This window comes from Sinocyclocheilus rhinocerous, unplaced genomic scaffold, assembly GCF_001515625.1.
Source record: "Sinocyclocheilus rhinocerous isolate Xijiao unplaced genomic scaffold, SAMN03320098_v1.1 scaffold148, whole genome shotgun sequence".
NCBI lineage: Eukaryota > Metazoa > Chordata > Actinopteri > Cypriniformes > Cyprinidae > Sinocyclocheilus > Sinocyclocheilus rhinocerous.
This window is the reverse complement of record NW_015653472.1, coordinates 608691-622521: the sequence shown is the minus strand read 5'-3', so window position 1 is coordinate 622521 and position 13831 is coordinate 608691. Positions and strand designations below refer to the sequence as shown.

The 13831-nt window shown below is 39.3% G+C and overlaps 2 protein-coding genes across 5 annotated transcripts in view; one reads left to right on the top strand and one right to left on the bottom strand.

The window, feature by feature from the left end:
* Nucleotides 1-9964, top strand: part of LOC107716108 (nucleolar complex protein 2 homolog) — a 36726-nt gene extending 26762 nt beyond the window's left edge. For both annotated transcript variants that reach the window (XM_016522438.1, XM_016522437.1), the window contains exons 16-19: nt 2193-2306; nt 3239-3365; nt 9296-9394; nt 9576-9964. In XM_016522438.1, coding sequence (XP_016377924.1) covers nt 2193-2306; nt 3239-3365; nt 9296-9394; nt 9576-9706 — 471 coding nt within the window. In that variant the 3' untranslated portion in view covers nt 9707-9964. The remainder of the gene's footprint in view (nt 1-2192; nt 2307-3238; nt 3366-9295; nt 9395-9575) is intronic.
* Nucleotides 9965-10778: 814 nt separating this feature from the next.
* Nucleotides 10779-13831, bottom strand: part of LOC107716107 (sterile alpha motif domain-containing protein 11-like) — a 61779-nt gene continuing 58726 nt past the window's right edge. Inside the window, exon 13 of one of the 3 annotated variants that reach the window (XM_016522434.1) lies at nt 10779-13156. In XM_016522434.1, the coding sequence (XP_016377920.1) occupies nt 12914-13156 (243 nt within the window). In that variant the 3' untranslated portion in view covers nt 10779-12913. The remainder of the gene's footprint in view (nt 13157-13831) is intronic. The other 2 variants (XM_016522433.1, XM_016522436.1) reach the window with 2 other exon arrangements.

Sequence of the window (13831 nt, the reverse complement as noted above, 5' to 3'; positions counted from 1 at the left end):
TGATCTTCAGAAATCATTCTAATATGCTGATTTATTATTAGAATTATCAACAGTTGTGCAGCCAAATATTTTTAAGTTACGCCTTCTTTCTTTGCGTGAACGTTTGGGCGGCGTTATGCAAATCTTCTCACATCGTGACGTAGACATGTGGGGTGTGTTAGAACGAGCCGTTTTAGGTAGGTGTGGCTGACTCTGAACTTTTATAAAGAATATCTCTTTGGATTTGAGACTTTAGTCTTTGCAACTTTACAGATCTTCTTTATGCACCAAGAGCTTGTAACACTCCAAAGAGAAAGGAAAAATTGAAATCGCATCATATGACCCCTTTAACAGTAATAAACGTGGTGCTGACTGGGATGATAATGACGAGGTTGGTGGGAAGAAAAAATGAAGGGACGGCAGGGGTGAAGGTTGTGAGAAGGTGAGAAGTTGCTTCCTCTCTGGGGTGAGATCTCTGCTCCATTCATCTCCATCTCCGTTCTCATTTGTCACCCCTGCCGACGCACAGCCCGTTCATCTCTCCTCCCCGCCCCTCGCTGTCTCTGGACTGACTCGTGCTTCTGATAAATATTTAAGGCCATTTAAGACTGAAATGAAGGAGGGGTGGAAGGGTCTGTGTGTCTCCTCTGTGAAATGTTAAGCCGTAGGGAGAGATGCAGCAGGGCAGAGCATGCAGACAGCATGGCACCACGCCGGGGTGCGTCTGTCGCTGGGCTCCGGCCAGCGGGAAGGATGTCCTTTAGTAACGAGGGTGGCATGGCAAACTTCTCACCCAGCACTGCCGCCAGCACAGCTGCATAAAGCCGCATCCCCCATGGATCAGTCCAACAACCATAAAGACAGATATTTGTGTCGTACCTGTGCCTCCATCAGCTCAATACTACCACACTTCACACAGAGGTTAAATATCTACATACCTTTCTACCTAGTGTTATTTTTTTTTATCAGTATTTTGAATTAGCTTTTTTATTTTTAGTCATTTTTATTTTTTATTTGACATATTTCTAAATTTATTTTTATTTCCAATTAGTTTTATTTGAGTTAGTAATTGTAGTACTTAAACTTATTTCAGTTAGTTGCAAAGGCTATATTTCAAATTTTCGTTTAGTTTAGTTTTATTTTAATTAAAAATGTTTTTTAATAGTTTCTTTCTTGCTTTGTCTCTCTTTCTCTCTCATAATACATACATGTATTTAGATACATTTATTATACCCTTACATAGGTTAAATAATAAGTGTCACACTATATGGCCCGTTATTTTATTTATTATTTGTTAATTATTATATTGGTTGTTAGAAAGCAACACCAAATCACCACTTTTAAACGTAAAATTCTGTCACCTGCTTGAACACCAAAGCTTAATGTGTTGGGAACGTGTACTGACGGTTGCGATGTCTTAAATGTTGCATCTTTCTTGCGGATCATTTTAGCCTCAGCACAGTAGTGCAAGAAGTGATCGCATCAGGATTTCCTTCCAGAATGTGCACAGCAGTAGTTGAACAGATGCTTTAAAGGATGAAGCCCCCAGTTTGGCGGGAAGCTCATCCTCGCTGCTCATGTACACATCTGTTAGCTTTGTTTGGGTCTGTTGCATCAAGGAAGGCGCATATTGCGCCATTTTCTAGCTTTGATCGTTTTCAGTATCCTACAAACCACTACAAATTGTTATAAATAAGTTTAGCTAACGGTAGACTGAAGTTGAGATTTATTATGGTCTATTGAATTTGGAGGCCAACTAATCTCATTTTACCTGATCAATATCATCCACAAAGACCTTTAAGGAAAGGCTGGCAGGGATTCACTCTCTTACACCCTCCCCTGCCCCTTTTTCCTTCTGTTAGCTACTTAGTTTTGCTGTTTCAGAGAAAAGGTGTGCACCAAGGGTCACTTCTTGGTCCGATACGATTGGCCTGATACTTCATTAATACACTTTAGAGTATAGTGAAAGACCCTACAATCTTTTTGTTTTCTGAGATGTTCCAGACCTGCTGTTTTTTTTTTTTGGGGGGGGGGTTATTGATCCACAATAACAGAGCAGGCCTGTGTGTACTCCATGTCTAACAATTGCACTTTTTGAGTAAATTTATGGCTTTATTTTGTTGAGAATGTGTATTGAGATCCCTTTTGTTTAGCTCTCCTATGGGTGAACATGCAGTAACATTCATTGTGTGTTTATTTTGGTGTGTTTACAGGCAGCTTGGGAGAAGCAGGTAGCAGAGGAAGGCACTCCACTCACTAAATATTACAGCCAGTGGAAGAAACTTCGTGAAAAGGAGATTCAGCTGGAGATCTCTGGAAAAGAAAGGGTAAAAATGCCAAAACCACAGCCATGATCACCAATAGACCCAAATAATCCCGACCACACCTTTCAGAGGAAGCTGGATTTAGACCGATTCTTCGTGTTTTACCAGTGAGAGCGTCATTACAACGCTATAGTTTGATCTCATTATTTGGATTATATATATCGAGATGGCTGTTTATCCCAGTGCTATTTTAATGCCAGTCTTATATGAAATGCACAGATGTGATCATCTTTGTGAAAACTGTAGTGCTGGTTCTGTGAAAGCACCAACTGTGTGTGTTCGTGTATGTGTGGAGCTGGAGCGTGTCCATGGGGAGATAATGGAGATGACACCAGGCGGAGTGTTGGCGTCTAGGAAGCGGCAGATTGGCGGAGGAGGCGGCAGGGCTAGTGCTACAGGAAGAGCATTATAGCGCTCAGGGCTGCGTCCCAGGCTTTGATCCACCGAGTCCCCACGCTCAGATCTGATTACCACTGCCTCCCTCCTGCTTCTACTGCCTCTGCCACTTCCTCCATCAACACACACACATACTTATGTCCCATTATGTTTTTAGTGGAGAATAACATAACTTTTATAATATAATAGAAGATAATATAATATTAATTTGAATCCTTTGTAATATTAAGATATATATAGATAAAAGAGGTTGAATACTCAGTCTCAACAGTGTCTCATTTTGTGACATCTGATGTTAATGAGATGGAAGGAAATTCACAGAATAGCTCATTGTACTGTATATCAACTAGAAAAAAAAAAACACTTCCACTCAAGCAGATTTAGTCTAAAACTAAATCTGAAACAACAGAAGCATTTCATCAGTATTATATTCTCATTAATGTTATGTCTGGAGTGTTTTGATCATGTTTTTGCTGGTTTTGATTAATGACAATATTTAAAGATCTTTTTTTTTCCCTTCTCATCGCTTTTTAATTTAGATGGAGGACTTGAATCTCCCTGAGATCAAACGCAAGAAGGCTGAAGAGAAGAAAGCCAACAAGGAGTTCAAGGGTCTTTTTGAGTCAGATAGTGACGACGATGATGACGACCTGTTCAAATCCAAAGGTAAGGCTTCATGTTAATATATATTACCCTGTTCCTGTATTGCAACTAATGTATAAACCAAATTACTATATAAACTACTTGTTAAACATCCAATGGGAAAGATTTCCTAGAGTTTTGTTTTCCTGTAATGCCTTTCTTTGTCACTGGGAGGCTGTAGTTCATTGCTTTGCGCTGTCAGAAGATTCTCATCTCAGAGATGAGTTCTGAAACAGAAAGTATAAACTCAACAGATCTATTGAAGTGCAACTTTATTTTAGCTCTGTTTTATGGCAATGCTTACAAATATAGGAAGGATATAGCAAGGAATAGTTCACCCAAATTTTGTTGGAAATTTTTCCTCCAAGATGTAGATGAGTTTGTTTCTTCATCGAACAGATTTGGAGAAATGTAGCATTACATCACTTGCTCGCCAGTGGATCCTCTGCAGTGAATGGGTGCCGTCAGAGAGTCCAAACAGCTGATAAAATCATCACAATAATCCACATGACACCAGTCTTATCAGTTAACTCCTTGTGAAGTGAAAAGCTTCGTGTTTGTAAGACACAAATCCGCCATTAAGGCATTTTAACTTTAAGCTGGAGAAAACAATATTGGAAATATGGATAAAGGACTCGTATTTTAGGCAAAAGCAACAATTTGAAGTTAAAAACATCTTAATTTGTAAATTGACTAATTACAGATATGCAGTTTGTGAATTACTTGCATTACTTATGGATTATTGTGACATTTTTATCAGCTGTTTGAACTCATTCTGACGGCACCCATTCAGTGCAGAGGATCCATTGGTGAGCAAGTGATGTAATGCTGAACTTCTCCAAATCTGTTCAATTGAAAAAACTCATTTACATCTTGTGTGCCTTTTTAAGCACATTTTAAGGGACAACTTTTAAGGGACTTTATTCAACTGATTGTAAAAGTAGTCTCTATATGACAGGATTAGACGGGAGGGGCTGAAAAATAAGAGTGCTTGATGATGTCAGCTGAAGGGAAAAGTTTTTTTTTTTTAGAGGTGGAGCAAGGTTAATCATTTTGATGAAAGATTGTATATAAAGATAAATATTCTTGATATATTCCAATAATATGTGCAGATCATTTTGATTTCATGTTGGCTTTGAAAAATTTAAATAAAAACATATTTGATGTTGATACTGAATATTTAGAAGCATTTGCATAAAAACAGAAAACAGTATAACATAATTCAAAAACAATTAACAATTATATGACAGTTAACACAAAAACAAAAAAATGCACAAAATAAATCCATTTCAGATGTGTGAGTCCAACATCGGTGCTCGTTTTCTCTCACTCTCTCTCTCTGTGTGAATGAATCTCAGTGGAGGGCAGGTCAGCTGTCAGACGTGCACTTGCCTCTCCTCTAACTCTATATCTGGAGTTGTGTGCTGGGTCATATGTCGGACACATGCCACACTCTCCCACTCCTCCCGCCCATGAGCCGACAGGCCGACAGCCACAGAAAAGGTCCCATAGAGGTGGGAGGCGAGAGGAAGTTTTTTTCTTTTCTTTTTTTTACATCTGGTGCTCATTGTGTGGAGTCCCTACCTCTCTCTCATTCTGTCTCTCGCTCTCTTTTACTCCGTTCTCTCTTACAGGAAGCTTTTTCTTTTTGCATACTTGGATCCCAGTGGGGGTTTGTAATTCAAAACATTTGCTTGGAAAGATGTTAGTGGCCGCTCCTTCACCACATGGCTTAACTGGCCCCATACCTCCAGCGCTTGGACCCAAAGAACACAGTCACATGACCTCTAATATATTAATTTGTGGTCCCGGTTGCATATTGTCAAACAAAAAGCCCTTGTTTGTTGTTGATTTGTTGTTCTTTTTTACTCCTTTACCGAACCAACAAATAATATCACTTTTCAACACTTTTGATTAAGACATTTTCACTTCTGCTTTTGGTTTTATGGCAGTCACATGGCAGAGATTTAGTATAAGCGGCTGGTATGACCGTAAGAGTCGTCGCTGTAGTGAGAAAGAGGATAGGAAAGGACGAGGGTGGAAGTGGAAGGAAGAGACTACTACATGACATACTAATATTTACTTGTCCATACCCTGGATGCTAGGCTATTACAGGATCTGACTGTAATATCTGACAGCACAACTGGTGCTGGAGTTTGTTTGGAGTTTGAGGAAGGTTAACTTGGTTAACTTAATTGCTGATGGGCAGTATAATACAAATATAAATACAATTTAGCTAGCTTAATGTGCCCAATATTTGATTTAAAACATGAAAACAGAGAATGTCCATTATATTTTAGAAATATATATTTTTATAGTAGTAATATCCATTTTTAGTAATATTATTATTACTTTTTTTATATATATATAAACCCTTTTGCACATTTAATTTCACAAATTAAAAAATAAAGGATTTAGAAATTTGGGGTCAGATTTTTTTTTTTAAACAAATTTATACTTTTGTTCAGTAAGGACACATTAAATTGATCAAAAGTACAGTAAATAAATAATGTTACAAAAATTATATCTATATTATATTAAAATACAAAAGTTATTTGAATAAATTTTCACAATATTACTGTTTTAACTATCTTTGATCAATAAATAAAGCCTTTGTTGAGCAAAAGACAATTCTTTCAAAAACATTTAAAAATCTTACTGACTCCAATCATTGATTATTTTTCTGTAATTCCATACACTTTTAAAATTAATAGTTCATTCATCCACCTCAGTAGGAAAGAGAGAAACAGATTGCAATCGGTTCATAATTTTATTCAAACTCAAGCTCTAATAAACTCAAATTGCCCAATATTGTCCAATTAATGTGCTGTATCCATTGCTGTCACTATTTTGAGGTAGTCTGATGACTTTTCCCAACTTCTAGTTTGTTTGTCTCTGAAGTTTTGGTGTGCTTCACTACCTGCTGGGTTGGTCTGCTTTTGGCCCATTAATATTCTTGAGTCGTGTTTCTTTTGTTGTCGCTGCAGTGTGCCAGATCGTGATGCTTTCAACGCTCTCAAAGACTTGGCTTGAGGTTTCTCCATCTTAAAGTGGAGATTTTGTAAACCCTCATCTTCAGTGTTTCTGTGTCATGGCTGTTTTCAGTGCTCAGAGCAACATGTAGATTGTGTCTTTGATTTTTTGTTCCCCTCTTACATTTTCACTGTATTGATCAGCCCACAGGCAGTCGTTAAAGTCTTTGCCTCGTGCTCCTGGTGGACTTTCTGTACCCTCTCTGAACTCTCCGGTCAGCCGGTCGCCGGTTATATTAAGATGCATGAGGCTCGTCTCAGCAGCAAGGTGTGCGCCTGTTGTTAAGCTCGGCTCCCCCTCTGGCTGGCTCCAGTGTGTGCTGGGTAATTAGGGTGGAGGGTGTCTGGCTGGGGAGGTGTCTGTGCTGCCATTCACCTCCCAGGCAGCATCTAATCAAATCCTTCTTCAAAGCTCAGGGATTTCAAACCCGTCCTCTTCAGAGAGCACGAGACACTCCCACACACACCTCTGGATTAGGAAGGCTAAATTGCCGTCAGAAGCTAGCCTCTATTTTTGTCATGTAAATAGTAACCTATGCGTGAGCAGCATGGGTAGGTCAGCTGTGGCGTAGTCGAGTCTCTAGACGAACGCTTCCACTAGAATCATTCAAGCTCTTTCTGTTGAGTGTGTTTAATGGGAATTCATGTTCACAGATGGTCTTGAAAATGTTGTTATATTATAAAACGTAGTATTCACTTACAGAGTGAGAAGAGGAGTTTGTGATGTCAGTGGAAAAAAAGACATTTCAGAGGCAGACCAATTAATTGAATTTTGACTAGTGATGCACTGAAATGTTTTTTTTTTTGTTTGTTTTAGTCAAAACAAAAAAAAACCCACACATTTAATTCAGTTAATCAAATTAATTTAATAATCAACAATTAAATTAAAACTGAGTTGTATAAAAATATGCTCAACTTTAGTTTTGGGTGCATGGATCAATGACTACGTTTACATGGACATCAGTAATCTAATTATTTACCTTATTCTAAATAAGACAATATTATGATTAAGGTGTTTACATGAGTTGATTTTAGAATATTTCTTTCATGTTCCCGTTTTACATGTTAATAGTACATAGTTCGATTAATGGCACACGTCATTACATCACCACACGACGCCATCCGACATCCCCTCTGGAATTTCACGTATAAACATATGGAATACTCCACATGTCATAATTCGATTAGTGTTTACTTCGATTATGACTTTAGCCGGATTAAGGTAATCAAAAATCTGTTTACATGGTAGATTCTTAATCAGAGTATTGTCTTAATTGTATTAAAATCGAAGTATTGTTGTCCATGTAAATGTACTGATTGAGTAACATCACTTTCAAATAAAGGACCCGCACTCGCTTTGTTCTTAATAAATTATAGTTTCTTTTTTATTTTGCAACAGAACAATCAGACGTTTTGGCAACAAGCCTTCTTCAGTGACTCATACAATAACACTTCTCACAAGAATCAAAAAAAAAAAAGTCCAATAATCTCCAGGTGGAGAGTCACATAACAGGTGCTGCTTATCACAAACTCAATCAACCAATCAATCAAGTATATTAAAGACGAACAACAAAATAATTACAAAGACATGCTAGAAATATTGCTTAGTCAAGTTTTGTTAAAGGGGTCATATGATGCTTTTTTTAAAGATCATTATTTTGTGTATTTGGTGTAACAGAATATGTTGACATGCTTTAATGTTCAAAAAACACATTATTTTTCAAATACTGTACATTATTGTAGGTCCTCTATGCATTTGAACAGTCAATAGCAAATACTTAAACTAATAACAAAACAGTAGCTGATTCAGAAGCGCCAGATTGTCATAGCAAAGTCAGAATTACCTCCTCTCCTAGGTTCACGAAACGGTCGTCCATAAAATGCATTGCTGTTCTGTTGTAAGTGATCCAAATAAAGTGCTTTTGCTTTCGCACTGAAACACACAGCGTCTCCCTGACATGCTGCTTCTACACTAACTGCGGTTACTGAAACCATGCCTTCTTTCTTTGCGTGCACATTTGCGGCGGGATTATGCAAATATTTCCACATAGTGGGGTAGATATGTGGGGGCGTGTTAGAATGAGCCGTTTTAGGGGGGCGTGGCAGAGTCTTAACTTTGATAAAGAATATCTCTTTGGTTTTGAGACTTTAGTCTTTGCAACTTCAGGGATCTTATCTATGCACAATCAGCTTGTAACACTCCAAAGAGAAAGGAAAACTTGAAATCGCATCATATGACCCCTTTAATGAAAACTAAAAACAACTGAAAACAGCATAGACTAAAAAAAGATCTTGGGGTTTAAGAATCGATATTGGTTCATCAAAATAAAAAAATAAAAAAGAGAGAAATCAATGTTATCAACCTAGCTTGCCTCAACACAGCCAACATGTTAACCTGTTGTAGTTTATCCATGTTGTGTGTATACGAAATAGATGCTGATAGTCAAGATGAACCATCGGAGAAGCACTAATTAAACATCACTTTTTTTTTCTTCTTTTTTACACTTTTTCTGAATATTTTTGATTGTCAAACTTTTGGTACATCACTAATTTTGAAGGTTTAAGGTTTTGAAGACAAACATATTTCTTTTGAGTAACATTTAAAGTCACTGTTTTGGTCAATAACTTCAGCCCTTTAAAACAATTTCAGACAAAACCTTTTTTTTTTCTCAGAATAATTTTGGATGTCAATTTTTGCTCATCACTAATTTTGAAAGTTTAAAGCTATGAAGACAAACTTATTTATTGGGATTAACATGCACCAATGAATAAGGAATGGCCCATTTCAGTTTTTATGTTGAGATTAAAATGCAAATGTAATCAATATGTTCACCTTTCCTCGGTATCTGTAAGATCTGTAAGGGCATTTGGAGAAATGCAAATGAATGTTGTTCTGAAGACATTATCTGATTTTCTGTACAGAAGAACAGGGTGGCTCTGATGAGGATGATGAAGGCCGTGAGGATCTCTCAGACCTGAGCGATGAAGAGGATGTAGATGACTCTGAGGAGGATGATTCAGGTGATTATATGTTTCTGTAATGCGCTAGGATTGGCTCTGTAGGGATAGATATTCACTATATTGCATGTCCGAGGAATCTCCTCTGTTTATGTTTTCAACATAATTTTGCTCATATTTTTCAATCGTCTTAACTGTATGTAGCATGTCATATATCTTTTCCCAATTTTTGCCATTGTCTCAGATGGTGACCAGAAGAAGCCCTCGTCTTCTAAAGGCAAAACACCAAAGAAGATGTTGAGCACAGAGCTGAAGGTGGTGGCTGAGGGAGATGAAGATATGGTTGAGGACCTGGAGCTCTCTGATCAGGACTAAAGTCACAGGAGTAAAGTTACATCAGAGGGACTTTCCTATTTCACATCCAAACATGATTTATACTGTTATTAAAGGAAAGCTCACCAAGAAATTAAATGTTTTAGGTGAACTGTTCCTTTAAGAGCCATGTACAGCCCCTGTTGTAGTAACTACGTTTCGTTTTTTGCACCATTCTATTTTATAAAGTCTGAAACAAAACAAATTAATCTAACACTTCATAAGGTTGTCAAATTAAAGACCTTATTAAAAACTCTGAAATCTGAACTTTGTTTTAAAACTAAAGGCTTTAAAAAGGTTTTAAAGGTCTTAAAAAGGTTTTAAAACTAAAATCTTTTTCACCTCAGTATTCGGAGATGTTGCATTGTTGTGCCGAGGGCACTGCTTGTGTTAGAGGTGGTGAATGGTTAGGCCAGAGGCGTGAGGTGGAAGCACGGGGTCGGCCCTGAGCACCAGGCTGCCAAACGCTCGCATCATCCACTGCCAGGTGGGGAGAGAGGAAGAGAGGAAAACAGAGAGCAGCCTGTTCTCTCGCCAAAACATCTCTCCCCTTCAGTGCTTTCACGTCACTTTCTGAAACCGCTTGGCTTTTTCTAAATGTTTTAAAGCAGCATTTAAGCTGCCAGAACTCCACACGGCTCTAGTGGTGCTGTAGGAAATTGGTTAAGAAAGACTACTCTGCTAGAATAGTCAAAAAAATTAAAATTGTGCTTATTCAAAAAAATTTTTTTGACTCGTTTAAATTAAGTTGTTTTATCCAGTTCACAAGTCTGAATGATTTGTTTAGGAATTAGACTGATCTCGTTCTCGAGTTCAACTGACTGATGCAGTTCACTGGAGAGGAAGACTATTCACAGACAATGACTAATTTAGGTCTGTCTCAAACCTAACATAAGACGTCAGAAGAAGACTTTGAATATAGCACACATATGAACAACTTTTATAGTGTTGCTGCATCCTTTTTAAAGTTCTCATTGACTGTAATTGTGCTGGACACTGTGTTTCATGAAAGAAAGTCAAAGGTTTGGAACACCTCAAAGGGTCAGTAAATGGTAACCATTTTATTCCTTTATCCTCTCTTATGCTCACAACTGCGTGTGACAGCTGTTGTTGATGGCTGAAGCATCTTTCCTGTTGCATAATGGGAGTATGAGCACACATATTTTGTGTTCTGTTCTTTCCATCACTCCCAGCTTGAGGTGCCATTCAGAACGTCAAGCAACGTTAAATTCAGGCCACCGTGACTGAACAGCTGGGCTGCATTAGAGTAAATTCAGTTTGCACTAGAGCTGCCGCATGCATCATGCCTGTGTTTGTGCAAGTCTGGGTAACAGGTTTACTCGTCTATCACTTGGAGCACAGTTACATGCAGCACCTGGCGCTGACAGTCACATGTGCGGTAAAAAGATTTTTTTTAAGGGGCGAATGGCGGACGTCCCTGAGAGTCAGTTGTTCTTTGGGTTAGGCAGGGGCCACAGGGGCCCTGGCCTGTGACTGAACTTGACGCTCTGACAGCTGTTGTTGACCTGAACCCTGCTCCCCCCTTCCACACACTCCCTCCCCTAACCAGGGGATTTACCATCCACTGGGGCCGCCACACCCTGCCCTACTGTGGAGGAGTTTGGAAATAAACATTACTCAGACAAAAAAAAAGAGGAACGTGCATCTGCAAGTTTTCAATAGGATTTATTTCACCCAGCAGAGAATAGAAAAATAGGATGAAGACAAAACATTGATGGGAAATCTAGAGACGATTTTAACTGTTTACATATTTAAAAAGAAAAACAATTTCAAAGATTTGCATAAAGAGCTTTGTGCCTTCCATTTCCCTGCAACAAAGAGAAAAGTATTGTTCTTTGGGATCAATTTTAAGGACAATTTAATATTTCGTTGTTCTAACTACAGCAAACAAATCCTTATAAATATTTTTTTTTCTCTCATTTATATGCTGAAGTGGTATTTAAGATTGGGGCTCATGATTATTACAACTGGAATACACAGCAAACAGAAAAAGATGAACAAAAGTACCACCGAGTCAGCCAGTCACATTTTGTTCAGTAATAAAGATTTTTAACTCGTGCAACTACATTTAACAAAACGTACCACTTATTTCATCTTCAGTATATTCTCATCTTGAGCATGTTTCTGTACAATTCAGGATAACATGTCTTTCCCACAGCAGTAAGTGTGACCTCACAATGGCATTAATCCATCTATAGACTGGCATCAGGAGGGATGTACATCCTTCCCTAATGCTCTTTTTTTTTTCGTGGGGTCGTGAAACTAAAACGGGCCCAGATGTTTGTCGGGTGAGAGTTTGGGCCATTGCTTTGGCTGATGGCTTTTGGTCACAGGAAGTCTAAGTGCTTTACACGTCTCTCTTTTTTAGGTCCTTTTCCATTCCACTTTCTTTAGTTTAGTTCTCTTATATGTGTACCTTTTTTCGTCACGGGTGAGATCAACGCTAGATCTCGTTTGAAAATTCCACATCCATCCATCTTTGGTTTTGGACTGTGGAATGCATAGTTGCACTGGTCAAGACTGCAAATGAGTTCCATCCTGTTCTTATATTTACTCCTCTTTGGAGGACTTAGTCTTTCGAAGTGAAACCAACTTCCTGAGAATTTAAAACGGCTGGAAGTTGGAGGAGAAGGAGTTGGCGTGAAAGCAGAAAAAAAGAGTCTCTTTCGAAGTTCACCGCTCCCCGAGATTGTTAGGTACCACAAGAGTTCATCGCAGCGTTGGATGTTGCTTTCCTACAACATCTGACACAAAAGAATGTCGTATGTGTACCTCATACATTCACTGGATGCATCTCCCGTCCTTCTGGCATGCTGTTTAAGAGCAGCTGTCTGCTCACGTTCATCTCTCGCACACTCTAACGCTTCCTGTCTCGTCCCTATTTGCACATCTTTGGATTTTGGCTTTCACACAGCCACTGCAAAGGGTGGAGCTGTTTTAGCCCGTGTCGTTTCTTCAGTGTCTCTTCTTTCTGCACATTTCTCCACACTTTTCCTAAAAAGATTAAGTGCCTCTGTATAAAGGTCCTCAAGTTTGCTTTTTATTTTGGGAGGGAGAGTAAAGGGGGTAAGAGGAAGGAAAGAATAGTTCAAAGAGGGCCCCCTTTATGTCCTCTCTCCGTTTTTACCTCCTCCCTGAAGCACTGCCTCTGCCATATGGAGAAGCAGTCAAGAGTTTTAATGGCCAATTCTACGAGGGAGGTTTAGTGGAGTCGTAAGCTCCCGCTGAGGAGGGGTTTCCGTTCTCCTGTTTGGGGGAGGCGCGGCAGGCAGGAGGGGGCAGGCTGAATGGGGAGGAAGTGCTGCCGGTAGAAGGAGGGCGGGTCTCGGTGGGCAGGGGGTCTCTGTCTGTGGGGCGCAGAGCAGATGGCGGCAGCGGGAGGGCCAGCGGGAAGCTGGTCATGTAGAATATTCTGCCAATACGTCGTGCCACCTGAGGAAAGCAGCCACATGCCAGTGTTATTCCTCACACTGTACACCCAACAGGAAGTGCACAAGGATGTACAGTAGCAGTGATACAAGATGATTGCTTTCATGTCTGTTTAGATTACTGAATATAGAAATGTGATTACACATGAAGAAACAAAGACAAAAGGGGTGGTCCTATTTATAGGTTATTGGGGCCGTGGGCTAAGATAATGAAAGTGGACCCGCAGGTGTAAAAATTACAAATACCTTCTGGCCAGAAGTTCTAATCTGGTCATTTATTACAGACCATCTTGTGGGGCCCCCCTGGTACTGTATGCAGTTACTGGGGGAACCACATTTGGAGACTCTACGTCAAGAGTGTAGACTCCTGTTCTTGTTGGGCCACTTCAGTGCAAAGTTTAGATCCAACCTTATCCACCGCACCTGCCCAGATGTTGCTCAGTGATCCTGAAGACATTGATTAGCATGTTCATGTGTGTTTAATTAAGGTTTAAGCTAAACTCAGGAAGGTGGCCCTCAAGAAGCAGGATAGTACACCTTTGCCCTATGGCAGGGATGGGCAGCTCAAGTCCGGTTCTGCAGGGTTTAGCTCCAGCCCTGATCAAACTCACCTGTAATCCTGAAGACCTTGATTAGCTTGTTCATGTGCATTTGATTAGGGTTGGAGCTAAATTCTGAA